The 24,873-nt window shown below is 38.0% G+C and overlaps 1 protein-coding gene across 1 annotated transcript; it reads left to right on the top strand.

The window, feature by feature from the left end:
* Positions 1 to 12,231: 12,231 nt before the first annotated feature.
* Positions 12,232 to 15,373, top strand: LOC143569149 (protein RAE1-like). The gene is made up of 11 exons (XM_077055131.1): positions 12,232 to 12,351; positions 12,520 to 12,624; positions 13,002 to 13,079; positions 13,196 to 13,389; positions 13,480 to 13,621; positions 13,687 to 13,767; positions 13,852 to 13,980; positions 14,665 to 14,742; positions 14,847 to 14,918; positions 15,008 to 15,088; positions 15,167 to 15,373. Exons 1-11 carry the CDS (start codon positions 12,301 to 12,303, stop codon positions 15,215 to 15,217), a joined length of 1,062 nt encoding a protein of 353 aa, XP_076911246.1. The 5' UTR covers positions 12,232 to 12,300; the 3' UTR covers positions 15,218 to 15,373.
* Positions 15,374 to 24,873: the final 9,500 nt, after the last annotated feature.

The raw sequence follows: 24,873 nt of genomic DNA, 5'->3' as shown, positions 1-24,873 counted from the left end.
CGATGCAATCGGCTATGACTGCTTTAACCTATAATAAGCCCTATAGTTTCAGCCAGATGATTTTTTATGAGATTGATCGTCAGAGACGTGTGACTGCCCGGGAAAGATTTTTGATGTATCCGAGATTTTTACAGATGATTCTGAATCATGTGGCTCCTAACTTGCCACAATGACGTCCTATTTCATTTGTGGAAAGTGTGTCTAAGAGAATATTTGCACAATGTAAGTCATCAAGTGCTCGGAGCAACCCTGATCTACGTCCACGGCACACTGCCCTGTTTGGTTATTTGGTGAATCCGGCGTATGTTCCTCCTCAAGGTGATGAATTTCGTGACCCGGCACCGCAACAGGCTAATGTTCCTCAACCACCTCCTGTAGTTCAACCACCACCTATGGTATAGCAAGCACTGCCTGCTGATCCTGTTGTCGCTCCGGAACAACAGGTTGATCTTGAAGTTGCCTTTGGAGGGCAAGGTTTCTTTGACATGGATCGGGGTGATCCAGCTGCTGAAATTCAAGCCTCAGTAGCTGAGGTGTCTGGGGTAAATGTGTCCATGATTGCTACTTCGGTGGCGGATTCTGGAAGAGCCGACTCTGATTCCTCCACTGACGATGTTTTTGAGGCACAACAGATTAGTGCAAGACAAGAAAAAATACATGGAAAGAGGAAGAAAGATTCAGATGATAGTGAATCTGACTATGAGGAGGAGTTAGACAAGTTGGTACGAAGATCGAAGAAGGCCAGGGCTGGTGAAAGTTCAAGAGTTTGTGAAAGCTCAAGGGTGGTTCGTTTCTCTCCACCCTCGTTATCTGGTATGACTATGGTTCCTACTACTACGACTGTTACAGTGCCAATTACCATCAGTGTTTCTTTGGCGACCACGTCGTCGTCTTTTGGTACTCCTCCAACCACATTTCTGTTTACTGCTCCAGAGATAGTTTCCTTGCCGCCTCCTGTTCTTACTCCATCATAGGTTGTTGCAAGATTTGTTGAGTCTACAGTGGTTGCTACTGCGGGGTTACCTGTTCCGTTACCACCCGCGGTTACGGTTCAGCCTACCTCGGATATTCCGGTTAGTTTGGGCATTCCTCCACCGTATGCTCAAGACATTTCTCACATAAGGTTTGATTTTGATGCTACTTTATCAGATTCTGAGAGGATAGCAGCTCTTGAACGGGTGGTTGCTGAACAGTCAAGAATTAATCTCATCCAAACTCATGCCATCCAGAGACTTGTGGCATAGAATCAGTTACAATCGTCCCTCCTTGTTGAACACGGTAAATTATTTGATGCCCTTAAAGAGTTCTTAGCATCTCAGGAGGAGACGAGCTGCAAGGGCGACGAGTTGAGAACCAAGAAGAGACAATATAGAGACGATGATCCTAATGCATCGAAAGGTGCAGGTGGTGAGTTGCCAAGAACAACAAACTCTTGGGACTTCCACATCTCAGGGGGAGTCAACTGGTACATCAGGTGGATCAGGTGGTGAGAATGTCATTGTTGTTGATGATGAGGAAGTGTTGGGTGATGATGATGATTTAATAGATGATGTGTTAACTATTGATGAGATTGAAAAGATAGGAGAACAGATTGTGATTGATAGTGAGATAGAAGAAGGTGAGATTGTGGATGATAGTGTAGAACATGATATTCCAGATGTTGACAAGGTGAATGTGAGTCAAGATGTGGATGTGTCAGATGAGTCTGAATGGGAAGAACAGCCGGGATGGAAGGAAGGCTGTGCTCAGTGGTTCTTCAAGACAAAGAAGCCCGCAGTGCCGACAATGTTCAAAAAGAGTTACAACATCAAGGGGTATGCTGAGTCGAAGAAAGGTATTATTTGCTGGCTGTATGATGAGCAGGTAAAGTTGTTTGTGATTAAACGTTATGATGGGATTCAGTACTTTAAAAAGGCTTTGAGATCACTGAACACCTTGCCTGAGTGTGAGGTGAAAGACTTAGCTAAATTGGGATTGATTAATAGGAGTGGTGACAATATGGCAAGAATAATTGGGAAGATCGTGTGGAAAGAGAGTGTAAAAGAGAAGAAGTTTGAGTTGCTAAAGCCTTAGAAAGGGAAGTTAGTTGAAGATAAGGAAAGGGGAACGCGAGCTGATGGCAAGCCTTGGATGGTGATGAAGTATAAACCAATTCGGTGTTTGAAAGAGGTACCAATGAAAATGATGCCTAAAGATGTGTTAAAGAATCTCAAGTGGTGGTATGTCGACTGCCAGACTTCTGAAGCCGTTATGGATGATGAGGACGAGCAGGAGATTCTGAGAGTGTATGATCCCATGCACTTGGTTAATTTATATCAAGCTGATTTGCAGGTACTGAACGATAAGAAGATATTCTATATTCCTGCGTGGAAGGATGAAGCAAAGAAGTACCAAAAGGTGGTCTCTGTCTGTATAAGGCAGGGAGATCATGCTTGAAAACGAGTGGCACGAGAGTTTTGGGATTACAAGACACGAGAAAGAAGATAGAGATATGAAGCTACTGCCAAGGGGGAGTCTGTTGGTGCATGATATCAGTAGTTCAGTATCTCGTGTTTTGCATGTGTCTGTAATCGTTTTAGTTTGTTTCGTTTTTGTTTGAATATTGTTTTATATGTTAGCGAACTTGGGAATAGTGAAGTTAGACAACTTCGCCTAGTATGTTAGGCGAAGTTGTCAAAGTCTATATATACTTCGGCTTAGGTTTGTTTGAAAAAGGGTTTTTGGACGGAAGAACGTGTGTTAGTGATTATTGATATCACGTGTTGAAGCTTTGCAATATAATCGAGTTTATTAGTATTGTTCCGTGTGTTATACTTTACCGATTCAACGCATAATTTATCTTACACTCGTATCGTATTACGTGGGGATTCCGCACCCTCGTACTACGAGATATTCCTGTGTGATCCGGCTGGGATCCTACAGAAACATAGTATATGATTGGTAAATAAACAAGAGGACTAAAGGTCCAAATGCTTTATACAAACAAATGTTGTTATCAAGGTTAAAGCTATACAAAACAAGACTATAGGTCTGAAGCTAGATCGATGATCTAGTTATTTATACAAAAGTTATTCTCGTACTATAGGTCTGAGGTAACAAAACAAGAAGCAGAAATCAGAAAACAGGAATCAGTAACAGAAACTGATTATAAAAAGAAAAGGTGAATACACCCTAAACTTTTATAAACTCTTTTAGAGTCAGAATGTTTAGGATTTACGAATCCTTAAAACTTTGTGTTACAATAATAAGAAACAGACACTCTGATTAAGAGTATACATGTGTTTGGATCCATTCATACATGGTGACTCAGCATTTCCCCGAGGCCATGCATATCATCAACATGCCTCTGAAAGTCTACGGGACTGTTCAGAGAAATGATATTGTGTATATAATTAATTGACAAAATGGCAAAAGACGTCCTTTATGTTTACACGGTTTTTCAATGGACGTCCTTTGGCAAAACAAATAGCCGAAAGCATCCTTTACGTTTAAAAACTCTATCACATTATGTCCTTTGACCCTAACCCAGTTAAATTTTTTCGTTAAATAGGGTCATGTGCTAGGCACATGAGGGTAAACATGTAAATTTACACATTTATACTATATAATAAAAACTAAAAGATTAAAGTATATATTAAAATAATTTAAAAAAAAAAACTTTATTTATCTCTCCCTCTCTCTCCCGTTTCTTTTTTCTACAACTCACCACCACCATTATCGCCTCCTAGCCCCACACAACCAGCTGCTGTCCGGCTATCACCACCACCATATCTGCAATTACCACCGCCTGAAACCGCCATCATATCCTCTCCTCTTTCACACCAAATCAAACACAAACAAACTTTGTTCATAAACCCGTCAAGATCTGTTGTTTGTGGTTGCCAGAGAAATGAACCACGACAGCTCCATTCTTTTGTTGAGGGGATAATATGTTGAAATCCAGTGGCGGCATGCTGAAATCCGACTAGATCTGCTAAGACCCGGTAATGGCGGCCACTAAAATCCATCCCCACCACTGTAAGGAGCCACCCAAAACATATAATTCTTCTTCGCTGTTACAAGGTAGATTCCGATACCCCTGTATCTGGCCAATACAACGGTGCACGTTTGATGTACATAGAAATATACATCTTTTCGGCATCAAATAATCTCTAAAAACTGTGATTTTTATCTAATAACATATCATAAAAGACTACTTATCATAATAAAACATAATTTCAGGTGAAACCAAGCCTCAAACGAAGAAACAAGCAAAAAGACGAAGAAAACACAAGAAAACAAAGAAACACGCCCCCATGCCTAAAGAAACACGCCCCCATGCTTCTGACACAAGAAAAGACAAAATCTGAGAACAAAAGCACGGGGCTGGGCCCAGCATGCACGGGGCCGTGGACGGGAATGCAGAAAAGACAAAGAAGAATTGAGCACATGTCACTAATTACACGGGGCCGTGCCTGCTAACCACGGGGCCGTTGCCACCTCACACAAAAGACAAAACAAATCTGGCACATGTCATAAAAATACACGGGGCCGTGCTCATCATGCACGGGGCCGTGCCTCATCGTCCAGATTGCCTATAAATAGTGGCTCATGTTGCATTCATCAAGTGTGCCTTGAAAAGAATTCTCTCCGGTTTCACTTATAAAAACACACACTAACACTCACTTTGAAGATCTAGTGAAGAGTTTGAAGGCTTGGAGGTCATCACCACTAATCATCATCATCAACCATCATTACCATCATTAAGAAGAAGGATTCATCTACACTTGGTTAGATTGTTCTAAGTTTAATCATGTATTTGTTGTTATCAATCATCTTAATGTTTATCACTATGCTCATTATGAGCTAAACTCTTTTTACCATCTAAAATCTATGAAGAAGCTTTGTTTTACTTGATAATTAATCAAGACATATGATGTAGTCTAGTAAGGTACATGGTTATATTACAATTATCTTTTGATGAGAAATGTTTCACCATCTTAAATCACTAAATCAAAGTTGGTGGTTGTCAATATCATTGGCAATCGTTCATGATCGATTCATGTTCTTGAAAGATAGAAATACTTTGATACATTATCGAAACACGGATCCTTATATTGTACTTAGAAATGATGAGATATAAGTTATGGTGTATTTTTCTAAACCTTGGTAATCCGAAAATGGCTTTGCTTAGGATATCAAATTAGTTAAAGAAACCATATGTTAACGGAATGTGTAATTATAACCTACATAAATCAACTAAGGGGAGGTTGTGTGATGAACTACAACCACCCGAAGTTGTTAGAATTGGTATTTGAGAAATCGAAGTCAATCCTAATCTTTCTACTTTATGAAACTACTTGGCAACTCAAATCGACATCATTGAGATGGTATGACATTAGGAAAGGGTGGACTTTAAAATGCGCATACAATCTCCTTAGTGCCGAAGATGCTTACTTTGGGTTAAGGAGTTATCTATCATATATTGCTACGGAAAGTCTATCACATGTCTACATATTAATTATCAACGCTAAAAATGGAGTGGATTCTTGATCTTAGATGGTAACCTTCGCATAATTGAACAACTCGTTTAGAATCTCTTTTCTTGGTCACCTATATACTATATATAAGTATTTATATTTTATAAAAAGTTAAAAATCAACCTCAAAATGACTAAAACCTCCGATTGAACTAAAACAACGATTTATTATTAGAAACCTTTGTATCCACGGATCGATACTTGGTTCTTACCAATACTATTCTACATATACGATAGGTACACTTCCATATTTTGTGTGTGTTTAGTCTTTGTAGAAATCACTTTTATAAATTTAAAACACGATCTTGTGCAAAACTTAAATATCCAATCCTCTCATATTTTAAGACGCACGCGCAAGCACATCAACGTTCTTAGCCCTAAATCTATTTTTTCAAACGGTAATCAACAGTTTAGTTCATACCTATTTAGGGGAAAATGCATATGCTCATTTGTGTATGTCTTGGCTGTGTTTCCAAACGGAAGTGGTAGATTTGTGTGCCCAGATGGTATTCGGGGTTCAAAACAAGTGTTGATGGCGGTGGTTTTTTTCCGATGAAATCGATGGTGATATGAGAGAGTATCAGGAGGGACATGAATGGTGGTGCTTTGTTGCTGAATAAAAAACGATGTGTCCGTTGGTTGTGGTGGTGTTTGGCCGGTGATGGTGGGTGGTGGCGGTAGACAAATGGATTAAAGAAGGAAGAGAAAGAGAGAGAGAGAGATTTTAATAGGAGAGAAAAAGTATTTTTTAAGGCCAAAGCTTTAGTTTAATTACACAAACAGTCCTTAAAGAGGTAAAATGACCACACTGCCCTCATGTGCCTAGCACATGACCCTATTTAACGAAAAAATTTAACTAGATTAGGGTCACATAACATAATGTGATAGAGTTTTTAAACGTAAAAGATGCTTTCTGCTATTTTTTTTGGCCAAAGGACGTCCATTGAAAAACCGTGCAAACATAAAGGACGTCTTTTGCCATTTTGTCTAATTAATTGTACAAGGTACTTAGGGTAATTTGATCCCAATGTAGTTGGGTGCCTAATGAGTAGTCACAAAGGTATTATTGTTGGTTTCACAAAGGTATTGAAAAGAGTTTTACAAAGAGTCAGCGTCATTCACCAGCTGTGTGCTGACGTATTTTCTAACCATTTTACAGGAAAACAGAAAGGTTAGGACATACAAGCAAGACAAGATAGAAGATTGGAGAATTAGTCATTAGATGCTATCTGATGGCTCAAATATTTTATATTAAAATATTGTTAAGAATTATCTTTCCTAAATAAATGTATTTGAAATATCAAACGAGTATTTAAACCCGAAGTTTTCAATTATAATAATAATATATTTAAGAATTCCGCTGAAAAAAATTTATATTCTCAAACATGCTTTGAAAACATTAAATGGATATTTTAATCCAACATTTTATAAATGATTATTTTATTTAAAAGACTTCCGCAACTCTAATATATTTACAAAACAAGTACCAACTATTGGTCACACGCCTAGGCCCTAAGTCGGGGTGTGACACCTATCTTTATCAATCTCTAATCAATCATTCAAATCACAAGATCATGGATATTCATGTATTTTCTAAGTGTTGTTCTAACAAAGTTTCCTATTATAATAACTTTTAATATTTGATAATTCTAATTGATTCAATTCTTCCACTTTGATTAAGTTAAATTCTAAGTTTAATTCATTCAATTAGTTTGATAGGGTTTCATGCATCCTAAGTGTTCTATTCAAATTTTGTTCTTTCAATTCACCATTCAACAAAGTTTCTGTATCTAGTAAGTTGTTTGCTAATTTGTTAGCTAATCAATCCTTTAATCATGCATACTATCTTAGTTTAAAGTTGCAATCAATCACAAATTCATCATATTCATCACAAGTATTCACATCAAAATCCAAATTTCAATTTTTCATAAATTAAAGTTTCCCTATTTAGCAACTTTAACAATCTTTGTTAATCTTCAAGTTTCAACTATTAATTCTAGCATATAACCTCTCTTACTTTCAATTAAGTTATTCCATATCACTTTTTGATTCAACAATCCATCCAAAACCCCTTAATTAATCCCAAAATCAAAATCCCCAAATTTCAATTATGACCATTTTCTTGTTTTGTTTATCTCTAATAGCAATTTTTCACTAATCTAAGTCCTTACTAACAAGTTAAGGATCAATAATCCATCCACATTCCATTCTAACAATAAACCCTAACATCAAGTTTATTCAAATAATCAAGAGATCAATATCACCTTCAATCAAACTTGTTAATCAATGTATGATCCTTATGATGAACATATGCATGCGTAAGTGAGTTTGATTCTTCCTCTTACACATACATATATACATACGGCCCACACATGCACACACACATTATTCACATTTTCAACTTTCAAGCTCAAACAATCTCAAGAACTACAAATCTTTTGTATCTACATCTAGCAATCAATCATAAATTAAAACTTACTTGTTCTTTGAGGGTTTGAAAGATGAAGATATTGATGTTAAGAGTGAGTGAGAGTGGTGTGCCTCCTAGCTTCCTAATAGCTTAATCTTTTACTTCTTGATCTAAACCTCCATGTTTCTTGATCTTGATTAATATGTGTGTGTTTAAGTTTGAATTTGTGTTTGTGTGTGTGTTGGGAGGTGTGTTCAACCGAGCTTTTGAAGGGAGAGGGAAAGGGGTAATAGAGTGTTGTGTTGGACAATAGGGTGATTGGTGGATGACCTCACTTGTTATAACTCATCTAGCTTCTAGAAAAACCAATCATTAGTATAAGGACTTGGAGGATGATCATTGGTGCAATTAGGAGGTGGGTGTAACATTCGTCAATTTTCGGACCCGAAAACTAACTCGTTTAAAATTTTCGATATGATTCAATTAATTATACATATACCCATATGTTACATATTTCATACATAATAGTTTTCTTTCCTAAAGTTATTTAATAATATTAATCGTTACTAATATGTATATAAATAAAAATTATAACACTCATGATTTTTTCTTTATTCAAATATCACATAAATAACATTATTGATGCATAACCAAAGTACATCATTTTAATCTAGTTATGTCACATTTATCTTTGTCACATTAATTTTACCTAAAGTTATTTATTTTTAAAAGATGAAAAATATCTTCCTACACCATTCAAATTTTGGTCAAACCTCCTCCCCTAAATCACTCTCCTAATCAATTCTATCATTAAAACATTCTAAAGAATAACCTCCTTATTTTAGTATAAATAAGAACTCACTCCCACCCCTTTCATTCTTGCACCACTCTTTGACAAGTTCAAGAGATTATTTTTTTCTCCATTTCAAAGGTAAGGTTTTAATTATTCAAGTCTTCTTCATCTTATTTTTACTTATTTTAAATTCTTATTCATACTAGTTAATCAAATGGTCATGTGACCATAACACAATCATGTCTAGGAATCCACATAATCCATACACCATGTTGCATAGGGTGGATGAGACAAAAAACACAAGGAGATGATCGATTACATGAAGGTCACGCTTGAAACGTTCTTACATCTTTATTTTTCTGTTTTGAATCATTATTTTTTTTTTGTTCAAAGGACCCAAGGATTTTTGATTATATATATGCTAATAAATGTTATATAATCATATCCAAAAAATTCCATAATTTTATTTCATCAAAAACCTTTTCGAAATCGTTAGAATATTGCTTTTAGCAATATTTCAGTTTTGACATTAGATATAGCCGTCAAAGAAAGAGGCATATATTGTTTATAACAAAATGAAAAAGTACAACACCAAATTCTATGATATACTTCAATGAATTACGGTTCTAAAAATTATTTTTTACGCATTTTAATTCATTCCTATGAATTCGCAATAAATATTTTAAAAACAATGCACAGATTCGTACCCTCTGATTTACATGGCTGTTTTGGCCTATTTAGGTTACGAATTTGCAAAACTTCTCTAAATGAAAGCTGTTCAAAACATTCTAATTTAGCAGACTAAAAAGTCTTGATTTATAATAAAATTGTTTGATATTTTAAATACCTTAATAAAAACAGAACAGTTTGCTGTCCAAAAACTGATTTTGTATTTCATCTTCCTTTTGATCTTTTCCTTGTTTTTATCTTGATATTTATACATTAGATTTAGTATTCTTTAAACTTTCCAATCCCAATAGTTAGTCTTTAATTATTATATTTTGTTTATTATAGTTCGTGAGGTTCGATCGTTCATTTTCTTTAACGTGCTTTCGGTTGTCATTTCAAGTTTGGCTTTAATCTCAAAGGTGATTTTACATATCCCCTTTTTAATCTTTTAAATTTTGGGGGTGGCATATATACCCTATTTAAATTACTCATTTTTATTTACTTATCTATTCATAACACAATTCAATATATGTTTATGTGTGATTATTGCATGCTCTATGATAATGCTCTATGTGCTTAATTGTTTATTTTATGTTTGGTGGTTGGTATCTCATCCTCATCTAGTATGATCATATATTTACCCAAATACTTTGATTTCGTATCAATAAGAACGGGTCCACATCTATTTAATTGTTTACATTTTCATAGGAATTGTAATAGTCATCATTTACATATGAATTGTGATTTATATATTTATATATATAACTAAAACTTATGCATTCTCACCAACATTCGTGTTGACAAACTCTATTTTCATACATGCTACAGGTACAAGTAATTGATATTATTCAAGTTGGAAGGCAATAGTTTTACCTTAGGATATTATTCAACATACAAGAATATGATGTAATTGTTACAATTATTGAATTTGTGTACGTGTTTAATGTTAATGAAATTAAATATTTATTGTCGCTTTAATTAGTGTCTTTTAAGCTACTGTCCAATCAATACGTTACGCCCCCGGCATGTTCCACCGCCTTTGGTCGGGGTGTGACAGTGGGGGTGTCAGGTGTTAAGGGGGCCCGGCTAGAGGGGGGGTATGTGAGGGTTTTTTGTTTAATAACTAGTTGATTCCGGTTAATCGTTTAACGTATTGCGTGATTTAAATATCCATACGGATTCCGTTTTAAATAATTTTTGTCAGACTTTGAACGAAAACAAATTCTTGACATTATGGACCATAAAACCATTTTCTTGGAAATAGTTTGTGTGGGATCATTTCCGGGTCCTGTACTGGTTCGTGCTTATTTTTTAGTTTTCGTGATTCAAGCCTTCCTAAATTATGTTTTTACATTGTCTCACATGTTTTTATATATGTTATGAATTTTTGGGATTATTTAATCCATCTAATGATTTAGAGTTAAGTGTCATTTTAGTATCTGTGGTTTGGCCAACTACGCAACTTTAGTACATATTCTTTATTTTGTGCAATTGGCTATCTCAGTTTCAAAAAACTTGCATTTTTAGTACTTTTTTCTAACCCAGTCTATTTTTTCCGTTAAGTTAGGGATAATTTGGTAACTTCGATATTTTCTTTGTTTTTTTCTTTTCTTCTAAACGCTTATATCTTGTAAACACGAAATCCACAAATCATAACATCAAAATCAAAATCCTAAATCCCCAAACCCTTTCTCCATACCATCATAGAGTTTGAATTTTGACGATATTTGGGGATTTAGGATTTTGATTTTGATGTTATGATTTGGGGATTTAGGGTTTACAAGATAGACGGGGTTAGAAAAAAAGTACTAAAAATGCAAGTTTTTTAAAGCTGATGTAGTCATTTGCACAAAATAAAGAATAGGTAATAAAGTTGCGTAGTTGGCTAAACCACATGTACTAAAATGGCACTTAATTCAATGAGTTATTTACTTTCTATCTCACTGCCCGAGGTTTTTGCATGTTTTTCTCGTTTTGTGCCAAAATTTGGACTTTTTGTCGACTTTGCAAGATATTGAACCTTAATAAAGAGAGATTTTATTAATAAAACGATATTAAGATGATAAACGTAACTACGTATACTAAAATGACACTTAACTTTTTTATTTATAATAGAATACGTATTGTTTAGTTACTTTGATCTAATCATAAATATGTTTTAATAATATGTATTATACTCGTTGTTTGAAAATTTCATAATTATACAAAGGTTATTAACAAATTCTCACTTGTGATATAGTAGTAAAAGATTTAGGTTCTTTAGTGAAGACATAAAGTTTGATTATCACTTGTGTCACTTTTAATGGTATTGCGAGATTGTCAGCTTGAATCCCGAGTCTACCCGGGTTTTCGTTCTTCCGTGGGTTACGCTAGAGAGTTTATAGTTCTGCCCTTATGATGACACAGCAATTGTTATGTAGCAGCCAGTGATATAGTTTTCCGGAAAAACACCCAAACCAAACTCTAAAATCAGTGTAAGCTTGGTTAAAACAATATAATCTGCAAGAATAAACCAATGGAGCTTCCCAAAATTCGAAAGTAAGACAGCCTCACACATTAAAAAAAGAAATTGAAGAAGAATATTAGAATAATAAGTTATTATATTATATACGGTGAGTGATGTATCTCGAACCGACCTCATGCTGTATCTTGACCTGACCCGACCCGACCCGACCCGACCCGACCCGACCCGACCCGACCGTACTAAAGGGTAGCGTACCGACCCGATTCTATAGCGTCAGTAGAACGCTTTTTGAATCTCAACTCCACACCCTTTATATATATATATAATAATTCGATCCTTCTGGGCTTCAAATCAACACAACACCATTCTTCTTCATAACTCTCCGGCGACATATATAGGGTTTCCGTACCAATTCGTTTCACAGAGCTTCAATTTCATCATCACCAATGTCTGCATTTGGCATGGCTAACAATACCAATCCCAACAAGTCAACCGAGGTTAAACAATTCATTCTTTCTTTCCTTTATTCTTTTATTATTATTTAATAATTGAATTGTTTATTGTTCGTTATTAATTAAATGCGCATTATGTTCGTTAATGATGTGGTTAATTGTGTTTTTTTATACCAATTTTGGGATTGAAGTGGTTATATTGGTTGTGTATAGGTGGTGTCGCCTCCTTTGGATAGTGTGTCGAGCCTTTCCTTCAGCCCCAAGGCCAATTACCTTGTCGCTACTTCTTGGGATAATCAGGAATGTTTCTGTCATGATGTTTCAGTTTAACTCTGTGAATTAGGGCTCTCATAATGTGTAGGATATGACACGGTTACATGTGGTGACAGACATAAACACGACACGATAAATAATTGTGTTATTTTTATTTAAACACGAACAACAACATGTTTAGAAACACTGTAAATATCACATACTTTAGTGAAACTAAAGTTGCCAAAGTTCACAAAATTCTAAATTATTACAACTTTAAACGTGTTGACCTGTTTAAGACACGAAACCCATTAAGCTCAAACACGAACCTGTTTAACTTGGTGTCGTGTTAACGAGCCGTAATTCTGTAGTTTACTTTTGCTTGATTTTATAACTTGTTATCGAAATTGGGGATTCTGATGGTTCTAAGTTAACAATTGCAGGTGAGATGTTGGGAGATAACGAAAACTGGAACCACTGTTGGCTCTGTGGGAAAGGCTTCAATTGCACATGATCAGCCGGTAATAGCGTTAACAATATACAATTGTGCACTGTTTGGATAATCAATTTCCAATGTTTGTATTGCATTCTCATGATTATTGTTTTCCAAATTTTCAATTTGGATTGGTACTTGCAGGTTTTATGTTCAGCTTGGAAGGATGATGGAACAACTGTTTTCTCTGGCGGTTGTGACAAACAAGTGAAGATGTGGCCGTTACTGTCTGGTGGTCAACCTGTAACTGTTGCTATGCATGATGCTCCTGTTAAAGAGGTTGCTTGGATTCCAGAGATGAATCTTTTGGTTTCAGGAAGCTGGGATAAGACTCTAAGGTATGCATTGAATTTCTAGTTTGTTAATTCTTATTATATATGTAACTTTGTAAATTTAATTTTGTAAATAAATCATGCCCTGCTTTTCAGATACTGGGATTTGAGGCAATCAACTCCAGTTCACACTCAACAACTTCCTGAACGCTGTTATGCACTTTCAGTTAGACATCCTTTAATGGTTGTTGGTACTGCAGATAGAAACCTTATTGTCTTCAATCTGCAAAACCCTCAGGTACGGTTAGTTAATATTAATCGTGTATCGAATTGATATTAAACTTGTGTGAAACTTGGCAACAGACTGAGTTCAAAAGAATCACTTCGCCACTCAAGTATCAAACCAGGTGTGTTGCTGCATTTCCAGATCAGCAAGGCTTTTTGGTATGTTGTTACTCTCAGATTGTGTTATTATGTTATTTTATAATGTATATTACTTTGTTAACGGTGATTAATTTTGGTTCTTAGGTTGGATCGATTGAAGGGAGAGTTGGTGTGCATCATCTTGATGAACAACAACAAACTAAAAACTTTACTTTTAAATGCCACAGAGAAGGAAACGATATATACTCAGTCAATGCTCTTAACTTTCATCCTGTAAGATATTTCATTTTCATTGCTATTGGTAAACTTGAACAAGCGATTTTATTTATAATTATTTATAACTTCGAAAACTTGCATCCCATATCATATTTACCTAACCAAAATAATTAATATACAAAATACTCATTTTCATATATACCTGTTTGTAATATTACCTTTATACCCTTATCTTTATATACTCTAAACTCGCGTATCCTAATGCACGTTAAAGGAAGGGCATAAATTTCACAAGTCATAAACTTGAAAACGGGTATATTTGATATTTTGTTGGGTAATATGATATTATACGATTTTGAAAATCTTGTTTTTGCTAATCTGCTGGTTAATTTTGGTTGTTAGATACTTTGTTTTTTATTTCTATTGGTAAATTTGAAAGGGGAACGTATATACTTTTGAAAACTCGAATAGTATCATCTTTACCTAACCAAAAAGCTAATATCATAAAACTCATTTTCATATTTACCCGTTTCATTAAATACAGTTTGTAGTTTGCAATATGACCATTATACCCTTATCTTTCTCCTTCAAACTCTTGTATCCTGATGCACGTCTTAAGGGGAGAGTATAAATGTCCTAATTTAAGAACTGGGAACATATGATATTATACCATTTTGAAAAGTTCGTTTTTTGCTAATCTGCTGGTTTAAACAAACCCTTACATTTTGTTTCTGTTTTCAGATTCACCACACGTTTGCAACTGCTGGATCTGATGGTGCTTTTAACTTCTGGGACAAAGATAGCAAGCAAAGACTGAAGGTTTGACTATTTCATAAAAGTCAACATACCTAAATATGTACTCTAAAGCTAAAAGTGTCTTGTAGCCTTTTTGAGATATGTTAATTATTAATGTGGTTGTACAGGCAATGTCAAGATGCAGTCAACCGATACCTTGCAGCAGCTTCAACAATGATGGCTCCATTTATGCTTATGCGGTATGTAATAGTATCTATCTGTACCCTCGAGTTTGAATTATGATAATGATATGATTATTAATTATACGAACAACATTTGTTGTGTTAAGGTGTGCTATGACTGGAGTAAGGGTGCAGAAAATCACAATCCAACGACAGCAAAGAATTACATTTACTTGCACTTGCCTCAGGTATTTAAGGTTTCTTATGTATATATAGAGATTATCTTATATATTGGATCTGGTAATGGAAATTTGTTAATATGGCAGGAATCTGAGGTTAAAGGCAAGCCTCGGATTGGAACCAGTGGAAGGAAGTAAAGACTTGCTGTCACGTGTGTATTCGTTGTAAATGAAAAGAGATTATTTTGTGCTATCCTTTTGCTCCTTTTCAGTGATCCAGTAGAGACAATATGTTTCATAATGATGTTTGACTTTTCTTTGATATAGACGTTTGACTTTTTCTGTTGAAGGATTGGGAGTCTGTCTATGGTTGTTAATGTGAAAATGTGTGGAGTTAGCTAATGTTCTGAGTTGTTTGCTGTTGAGTAAAGGTGGTGAAATGAACTCGTTAAACAGGCCGAACAAGAAGTTAAAACGTTAAAGGGCCGGGCTGGCTTAAATTTGGGAAAAATTTTTTTGTATAAACTAACAGTTTTTCCTTTTGGAATAAAAGTCTCTTTAATTTTATAATTTAGAGGAAAAAAATATCTTAATTATGACCGGATGAAATTATGAAAAACACTATTTTGCTAATTACGTTATATTAGACTAATAGCAGTAGACGTGCACAAATCGGGTATTGTTAAAAACCCGAACCGGTTCGGAACCGGGTTTTTTCACACCGGGTAGAAAAGGGACCGGTTCCAGTTAGGAACCGGTTCGGTTCCGGACCCGAACCGATGACATGAAATGGCAACTTTTAGGAACCGGGTAGGGTAGGAACTGAGACCAGATATTAGGTAAAAACCGGTTCCGCCGGTTTTTTTTGAAATTCAAATAATATAGCCGTTAGGAACCGGTTCCAACGGCTATATAACCGTTTTTGACCGTTGGAACCGGTTTTTTTACTATATAAACCTTACCAACATACTATAAATAGCAATGTGTTGTGTGTTAAGTTAAATCACTTTCAAAAGTATAAAACACACTCTAAATCACAATTAAGGTTAAACCGAGAAGAAATGGCAACTAATGACGACGTTGTTATGTTGATCGAAACAACACGATGCCCCGATGTTTGGGTTCATTACGATTTGTGTGTCATGACCGACGCACAAGAGATGGCTCGGTGCAAGTATTGCTCGAAGTTTCTTAAAGCGGGGTCGAACTCGACCTTACGAAAGCATACGAATAAGTTTGGATGCCAAGAAAGCGGAAGTGGGGGAGTCGTCTGGCTCTACAACTCAAGTATCTACCGCCGGTGACAACGCTTAATCGTTGTAGAACGCCGGATTAAAACGACGGACATTGTTTTTTAGTTTTAGTTGTTATGTTTAGTATCGTTTATGTTTTAATAATGTTTGTAATAGTTATTGTTTAAATAAACAAAATGTTCGTCGTTATTAAAAAAGTAACAAAAAATTAATCATGACTAATAAGAAATAAACCGGTACTGGTAATAAACAAAACAAAAGTAGTTATTAAACAAATCAAAATTAAATATTAGTTGAACTTGTTACAAATAATTTTACTAAAACAAATAAAAATTATAACTCTTCTTCGTCTTCACCCTCGTCTTCATTCTCGTCTTCACCCTCGTCTTCATTATCGAAGAAAGCCCGTCCTCCGCCTCCTCATCATGAATAGGACGCTCTATTGGTATTTCGTCTTCAAAGTTCGCCTTGTGTTGTACACGATCCACCGCATCCAAATGGTCCTTTAGGCAAATGCAAACCTCTAGAGACTCGGGAGTTAATTTTGTTCTTCGCATTGATAATCCTCCCACTAAGAGAAAAAACCGATTCGGAAGCAACCGTTGAGGCTTGTACGGCAAGCAAATCACGAGCCATGGCGGATAGAATAGGAAATTCGTTTTGTTTTCCTTTCCACCAAGCCAACAAATCAATATTGCGAATTTCGTCGACCGTTGCGCCCTCAACATAGTTTGCTCCACTATATCGACCAAGTTCGCTAGTTGGTGTGTTTCCTCTTTGCCTCTTAGATGCCGATTCACGAACCACATTCATCAAGTTTATAAGTGGGTCCTTGCACGACTTACTAGTTGTTTATTTTCACAAAAGACGATCTCGTGCTTGGACCATACATTTGAAAATAATGGTCATAAAGGTCTTGAAGGTTTTTGTTGAACTTTTCCATCGCTTCCGTCGACAACTTCGGGTCGATCTCGTGCATACACATGTTGTCGAATATTTCCTCGATCGTTGTCTCAACCCCATGAACATTCCAATAGGGGTTTAAAGCGGTGGCACAAGTAAAGACGGGCGGTATGTTTTCAAAATATTTTAAAAACTTTTCTTTCATCACCACAACAATATTCTTAAAGAGTTTTTTTTTCTCAAACTCTTTAAAAGTACAAGACATGTAGTATAATTCTTGCAAAACCCAACAACTAGTAGGGTAATAGACTCCCGATAACTTTGTTGTTGAGTTTTTGAACACGTCAAGATACTCCAACAAAAAACCGACATTGACCCAAACACTTTCCGGAAGCATATCGGCCTCACGTACGTCAACAAAATTGTTATGAAAACTTTGTAGAGATGGCGTTTGTAACACCCCGACCGATGGCGGATTATACATCGGGGCACCACGTATTGTTTCATTACTCGTGACACTATTTGGGTGTCAATATTTAATAAATACATTTTCATTGCGCACGCGCAGATCACAAATCGTAAAGTAACATAAATCATATCATAACTCAAAATATTCAAATAACATAATTTGTCTTGTTACATTTTAATCTAGGTCCAAAGAAAACATCCTACGTGTCCTTGAGATTCCCAAAAACAGCTACAGCAAACCTGAACATGTGTTAAAATAAAACGTCAACACTTGCGTGTCGGTGAGAAATCAAGTTTAATAGATATAAATAGATAATAACAAACACTGCGCGCAACATGTGCTTAACTGGGGTTTAACATAGGGTGTAATCAGATTGTGATCAAGCCTAAATAGATCATAGCTCATAGTTCAATCCGTTCTCCCAATCGAGCACAAAAACGAATAATCATACGTGCATGTGTAAACAAAACAAGAAAACCGTAAACGATAGGTCTCCCGTGTTCATCTAATGGATCCATGAAAACTTCGGAATAGGCCGAACAAAGCGGTTAATGATTCACACATACAAATAAACAGCCAAGTAAACGTCCATAACACATGGGGTTTTGCGCACATAAATTTCATAAACAAGTTTAAGACTCAAGTTGTACGAACACATGAACATCCCAAAACGTTAAAAATAAAAGGGGATTAAGTACGAGATTACTCACCTGAAAAAGGTGTGTTGAAAGATAATACAAGAACCAACTTTTAAACAAGCACAAGTTAACCTATAAATAAGAGGTTATTGGTTTAACGATTGGTTTTTATGTCTTGAATATACGCAGTAAGTATCGATTTTTGTTAGTTAAACAAATTAAAACTAAATATATATATATTTATTTTTACCGAGATCTGGGCAGAACAGAAGAGAAGACGGAGGCAAGAGAGTGGTGGCGCTGCAGAGAAACTAGGGCAGAGAGCAAAGGGAGAGAGATTTGGGGAGTGTTTAAGTGTAGTGTGTGTAGTGTTAAGAAATTAGCTTAATTTATAGGAAAACCCAAAGGAACACAATCCCTTGAAAGGGGGAAAAGATCTTATCAAATCAAGCAAAATATATTAAAAAGCACAAGAAAACAAAAGCAAAAGATATCAAAAGATATGCCGGCAGCTGCAGGGGATGGGGAAAAGCTGACAGGTTACAGATCAAAGCATGGGAGGTGTCAGATAAAGCACTGTTCAAGACATGCAAAAGAAGATTTCAAAAGATTATGTCAGTCACTTTTTCTGTCAACCAATAGGATTGGTGCGCATGCTGCGCCGAAAGTGGCTTTTCGGACAGATGTCGGAACTGACCTACAGTGCTCATACAAAAGATAAGATATTTCAAAAGCATACAGGCTGACCTAAACTGAAGAAAAGACTTAAGGTCTAGCGCGAGAAGGCTCGAGCGCGCGCGAGGGCGAAGGCAGACAGAACAATCCTTAGCGCGCCGCGGGAAGAACTACAATCCTTAGCGCGTCGCGGGAAGAACTACAATTCTTAGCGCGTCGCGGGAAGAACTACAATTCTTAGCGCGCCGTGGGAAGAACTATAATCTTAGCGCGCTGCGGGAACAGTTCGCCTCGCGTATCGCAGGAACAGCTGGTCTTCGCGCAGGCTTCCTTGTAAGGAGTCTGGCGCGTGGAGCTGCGCAGACATCCTTAGGCTGGAAGAACCAAAGGACAAGCAAAGAGTTAAGAGAAAAAGGGGTTCAAGGCGTAAAGGGTTAAGCAAAGGGGCGGGACGGCGACAAGGGAGAAAAAGGGCGAGATGGCGACAAGAGAGGAAAAGAGGCTGGACGGCGACAAGAAAGAGAAGGAGGCGGGACGGCGGAAAGGAATTATTATTATTAGTAAGTAATATAAAAATATATATATATATATATAATTTATTTAATGTTAAATTTACAAAGATTAATAATCAAATTTTAAATCATAAAAAGAATCGGATTCGAAAACGGGTACATGGGTCGGGTCGGGTCGGATCGGATAGATGTCACAGTCTCCCCTACTTTAAGAAATTTCGTCCCGAAATTTATCTCGAAGTAGGTTGCGCAGAGAAAAGGTGCGGGTACTTGATCTTCATTTGATCTTCCCTTTCCCAAGTGTACTCGGCTCCGCGCTTGGACTGCCAACGAACTTTGACAATAGGGATGCGACTGCGCTTGGTTTGCTTTACCTCGCGATCCATAATCTCAACAGGCTTCTCAACGAAATGCATAGACTCATCAACTTGAACTTCATCAAGTGGTATGTGGAGGTTCTCGTCAGCTAAACATTTCTTGAGATTGGATACATGGAACGTTGGATGCACATTGCTGAGCGCGGGCGGCAGGTCCAGTTTGTAGGCAACTTTTCCCACCCTCGCAAGAATCTTGAACGGACCAACATAACGAGGTGCAAGCTTACCTTTCTTCCCAAAGCGGACAACACCCTTCCAGGGCGACACTTTGAGGAGAACAAGATCACCAACTAGAAATTCGAGAGGCTTCCGCCTGCGATCTGCGTAACTCTTCTGTCGGCTTCTGGCAGTCAGCAGATATCACGGATCTTGGCGATTTTATCGGTTGTCTCTTGAACTAGTTCGGGTCCTGTGATTTGAACTTCACCCACTTCATTCCAACAAATCGGTGAGCGGCATTTTCGACCGTAAAGTGCTTCAAATGGGGCCATACCGATGCTGGAATGGTAGCTGTTATTATAAGAGAACTCGATCAGAGGTAGGTGTGAATCCCAATTACCTCCAAAATCAAGAACACAAGATCGAAGCATATCCTCCAGGGTTTGGATGGTTCGCTCAGACTGTCCGTCAGTCTGAGGATGATATGCAGTACTCATGTCCAAACGAGTTCCTAACGCAGATTGGAGAGATTTCCAAAAGCGAGATATAAAACGGCCATCGCGATCGGATATGATGCTCAAGAGAGTACCATGACGGCAGACAATTTCCTTGACATATAGATGCGCAAGTTGTTCAACACGGTAGGTTTCACGAATGGGCAGAAAGTGGGCAGACTTGGTCAATCGATCCACTATTACCCAAATGCTATCATGTTTGCTTGCGGTCGAGGGTAACTTGGTGATAAAGTCCATTGCTATACTTTCCCATTTCCACGTAGGAATTTCAGGTTGTTCGAGCAAACCAGATGGGCGTTGATGTTCAGCTTTTACCTTAGAACAAGTTAGGCATTTAGCTACGAACACAGCAATATCCTTTTTCATACCAGGCCACCAATAAGAAAGGCGCAAATCTTTGTACATTTTGTCAGCACCAGGATGAACGGAATATCGAGTTTTGTGTGCTTCACTCAGTATGACAGAGCGAAGATTCTCATCATTGGGAATCCAGATGCGATTGAGATAACAGAGTGTTCCATTCAGGTTAGGGACTAGATGCGCTTCTGCACCACACGCTAACTCGGCGCGTAGGTTGCCATTGCTAATCGATGCGCGCTGCGCGTCGCGAATGCGCGATTCAAGATTGCTTTGGATCGGCGCGAAATGAAGCTGCGTGCGCGGCAAGATACAGTTGAGTTGACTGGGTTTGCGGCTGAGCGCATCAGCTACCACATTAGCCTTTCCATGGTGATATCGGATCTCACAATCGTAATCGATGATGAGTTCGTTCCATCGGCGTTGTCTCATGTTAAGTTCATTTTGATCAAAAATGTGCTGAAGGCTTTTATGGTCGGTGTAAATGATACACTTAGTCCCATAGAGGTAGTGTCTCCAGATTTTTAAGGCAAATACAACTGCACCAAGTTCGAGGTCGTGAGTCGTATAATTCTTTTCATGAATTTTGAGTTGCCTAGACGCGTAAGCGATAACCTTGCCTCGTTGCATAAGTACACAACCGAGACCTTGGTTGGAGGCATCACAATAAACGACAAAGTCGTCAGTACCCTCAGGTAACGTTAGAACAGGAGCTTCGCACAACATTCGCTTGAGCGTTTGAAAGGCTTCTTCTTGCTTCGAGCCCCAAATATACGGTTTGCCTTTGTGCGTTAATGCGGTTAAAGGCAAGGCGATTTTTGAGAAGTTCGAAATGAATCGCCGGTAGTAACCAGCTAAGCCCAAAAAGGAACGGATTTCGGTAGGAGTGGTCGGTGTAATCCAGTTCTTGATTGCTTCAATTTTGGATGGGTCGACATTAATACCCATCTTGTTTACAACATGACCAAGAAACTGTACTTCATCAGACCAAAATTCACACTTGGAGAGTTTGGCATAGAGTTGTTCGGTTCGAAGCTTTTGCAACACCAACAAAAGATGTTGTTCATGCTCGGCCTTGGTTTTGGAATATACCAGAACGTCATCGATAAACACGATCACGAATTGGTCCAAGAAAGGCCTACACACCCGGTTCATTAGATCCATGAAAACAGCGGGTGCGTTGGTTAAACCGAAGGGCATGACCAAGAATTCAAAATGACCGTAGCGGGTTCGAAAAGCGGTTTTGGGAATATCCTCTTCGCGGATACGCAACTGGTGATAGCCAGAACGAAGATCGATTTTGGAGAAACAAGAGGCACCTTGGAGTTGGTCAAAGAGGTCGTCAATACGCGGTAAGGGATACCGGTTCTTAATGGTGAGCTTGTTCAGCTCGCGGTAATCGATACACATGCGAAACGAACAGTCTTTCTTTTTAACGAACAACACCGGAGCACCCCACGGCGAAGAGCTAGGGCGAATGAATCCTTTATCGGTCAACTCTTGAAGTTGACTTGCTAATTCTTGCATTTCAGCGGGTGCAAGTCGGTAAGGAGATTTGGCTACGGGGGATGCACCAGGGACAAGATCAACACGAAACTCGACTTCCCGAGCGGGAGGTAAACCCGAAAGATCATCGGGAAAGACTTCAGGAAAGTCACACACGATGGGAATTTCAGAAAGTTTCTTCTTTCCTTTATCGGGTTTGACCACATGAGCTAAGAACGCGACACATTTCTTCCGCAAAAGTCTTCGGGCTTCAGAGCATGACATAAGTTTAAGACGGTTAGATGGTTTCTCGCCGTAGATATGAAGATCTTGACCATTTTCCCGAGGAATGCGAATCAACTTCTTGGCGCAGATTACTTCGGCGCGATTTTGCGAGAGCCAGTCCATACCAATAATAACATCAAAACTTCCAAGAGGCATAGGAATGAGGTCGATTAGAAAATCGTGTTCATTAAGGTTAAGCGTGCAATCTTTGATCACGGAGTTTATTAAAATAGTTTCACCATTAGCCAATTCAACTGAAAAGTTTTCGTTTAAGTTTACTTGCGGTCGCGCAAGTTTTTGTTCAAATGCGCGAGAAATAAAACTTCTATCGGTGCCAGTATCAAAAAGTATAGATGCATATTGTCCGTTAAGTAAAAATGTACCATTAACCACGTCATTATTCGCTTGCGCTTGGTGCGCGGTTATATTAAAAGCTCGTCCGCGCGCCACTTGGTTTGAAATTTGGTTAACCGGGTTAGCTTGGGTAATTTGTACTTGCAGTCTCGAGCACGCGTTCCGGAAATGACTGGGGTCACCGCAGTTATAGCACGACCTGGGTCGTGGATTAGGGTATGTTGGTTGTGGGTTTAGCGGGTAAGTTGGTGGTGTTTGCGCGATTGGGTTGGCGGGAAGGACTCTACAGTTCTCAGCAGTGTGACCAGTACGGCCACATCGGTTACATTGTCGACACGGGACTTGAGTTGGATGGTGAAGTCTACAGGTTGGGCAAAAGGGTTGGTTTCCTGTGTAAGGTTTCTTAGTTGACGGGGTAGGGAGTGCGGGATTGGTTAAGGCATAGTTATGGACTACAGGGAGTGTTGGGTAGGTTGACAGTAGGTTAGGAGCGTGTACTGGAGGTTGGTAGGCGGGTTGTTGGACAACGAGCGGGTTGGTAAGCGTGTAGGTTTGATGATTGGGTCTGCGCCTACGCTTGAGATTGTTACGGTTTGAGGGTTCTGGCTTGGTTTCTGTTGGTTCTGGGACAGTCTTGGTGAGTTTGGTCTTTTCGGCTCCCCGCAGGAACAGGGTTCCTGCCCTGACATGGTTGTCGCTGAGCACAGCGGCCAACTCGATGGCGTCAGAGAGGGTTGCTGGGTTCCTGGCCCATACAGAATCTTGAATTTCCATGGGGAGACCCCCAAGAAACTTTTCGATGGCGCGGCGGGAAGGGGTAACTAGGTGCGGGACAAGCAAACTTAGTTCGTGGAAGCGCGTAGCGTACTCGCGCGCTTCGCCACTGTACTGCTTCAAGTTCCAAAATTCCTCCTCAAGGCGCTTTATTTCGTTGGGAGGGCAGAATTCTCTAGTTAAAAGTTCCTTGAATTCCTCCCAGAGCATGCTAGAAGCAGCCTCTGCGCCACGCGCGTGAGCTACTCCGTTCCACCAAGTAAGCGCCCTTGATTCTAGAACACTTGAGGCGTATAAGGTTCGTCGGTCTGGAGGGCATTGGGTATGGAGGAAGGTGTTCTCAATTTTCTCGAGCCATTGGAGCATTACGGTGGCTCCTTCAAGCCCTGTGAATTTCGGAGGGTTACCCGCATTAAAGGATTTAATATTGTATCCGGTGGGGTTGGTATTATTTTGGTTTAAGGCTTGGGCTATTGCGGCGGCCATTTCCTGGGAACGACGCTGCATACGTCTGCGCGCGGCTTCTCTCCTCTGATGACGACGAGCTGATAGTGGAGGCATTCTATAAAAGTTTTAGTTTTTGTTAATATCGTTTTAGCGCAAAGTATATCGTCGTAAAGCTTGTTTCACGGAGTTAAATGCTATCAAATTTTGAAGTAAAATATGAATTTAAATGCAAACGTAATACAGGTAATGAATTCGAATTGAAAATCGACAATTCATGCATCACCATGACTTTCCGAATTCTCAATTTAAAATATCGAGTAAATGAATATTGGAGATTGACAATTCATGTATCACCATGACTTTTCAAATCTTCAATTTAAAATATCGAGTAAATGAATATTGAAGATTGACAATTCATGTATCACCATGACTTTTCAAATCTTCAATTTAAAACATAAAGTTAATGGGGATTGAAAATCAATTATTCATGTATCACCATGACTTTTCGGATTCTCAATGCTAAATCCCAACAACAAACGAATATGTAAGTAAAGAAATAAATTGAAATTTAACAATAAAAATCGAAAGATCGCGGATAAAACATGAAATCATGTGCTGCGTATACGCAAGCATATTTTATAAATATCGAGT

This window comes from Bidens hawaiensis, unplaced genomic scaffold, assembly GCF_021521415.1.
Source record: "Bidens hawaiensis isolate Kalapana, Puna unplaced genomic scaffold, B.hawaiensis_p1.1 tig00024415_1, whole genome shotgun sequence".
Lineage (NCBI taxonomy): Eukaryota > Viridiplantae > Streptophyta > Magnoliopsida > Asterales > Asteraceae > Bidens > Bidens hawaiensis.
The sequence above is the reverse complement of the archived record's forward strand: the minus strand, read 5'-3'. Positions and strand labels throughout refer to the sequence as shown.

Excerpts from the sequence above, each read along its gene's own strand:
- LOC143569149 (XM_077055131.1), top strand. The coding sequence starts at position 12,301 with ATGTCTGCATTTGGCATGGCTAACAATACCAATCCCAACAAGTCAACC. Across the intron at positions 12,352-12,519 it reads ATCCCAACAAGTCAACCGAG|GTGGTGTCGCCTCCTTTGGA; the intron begins GTTAAACAATTC and ends GGTTGTGTATAG. Across the intron at positions 13,768-13,851 it reads CAGATCAGCAAGGCTTTTTG|GTTGGATCGATTGAAGGGAG; the intron begins GTATGTTGTTAC and ends TTTGGTTCTTAG.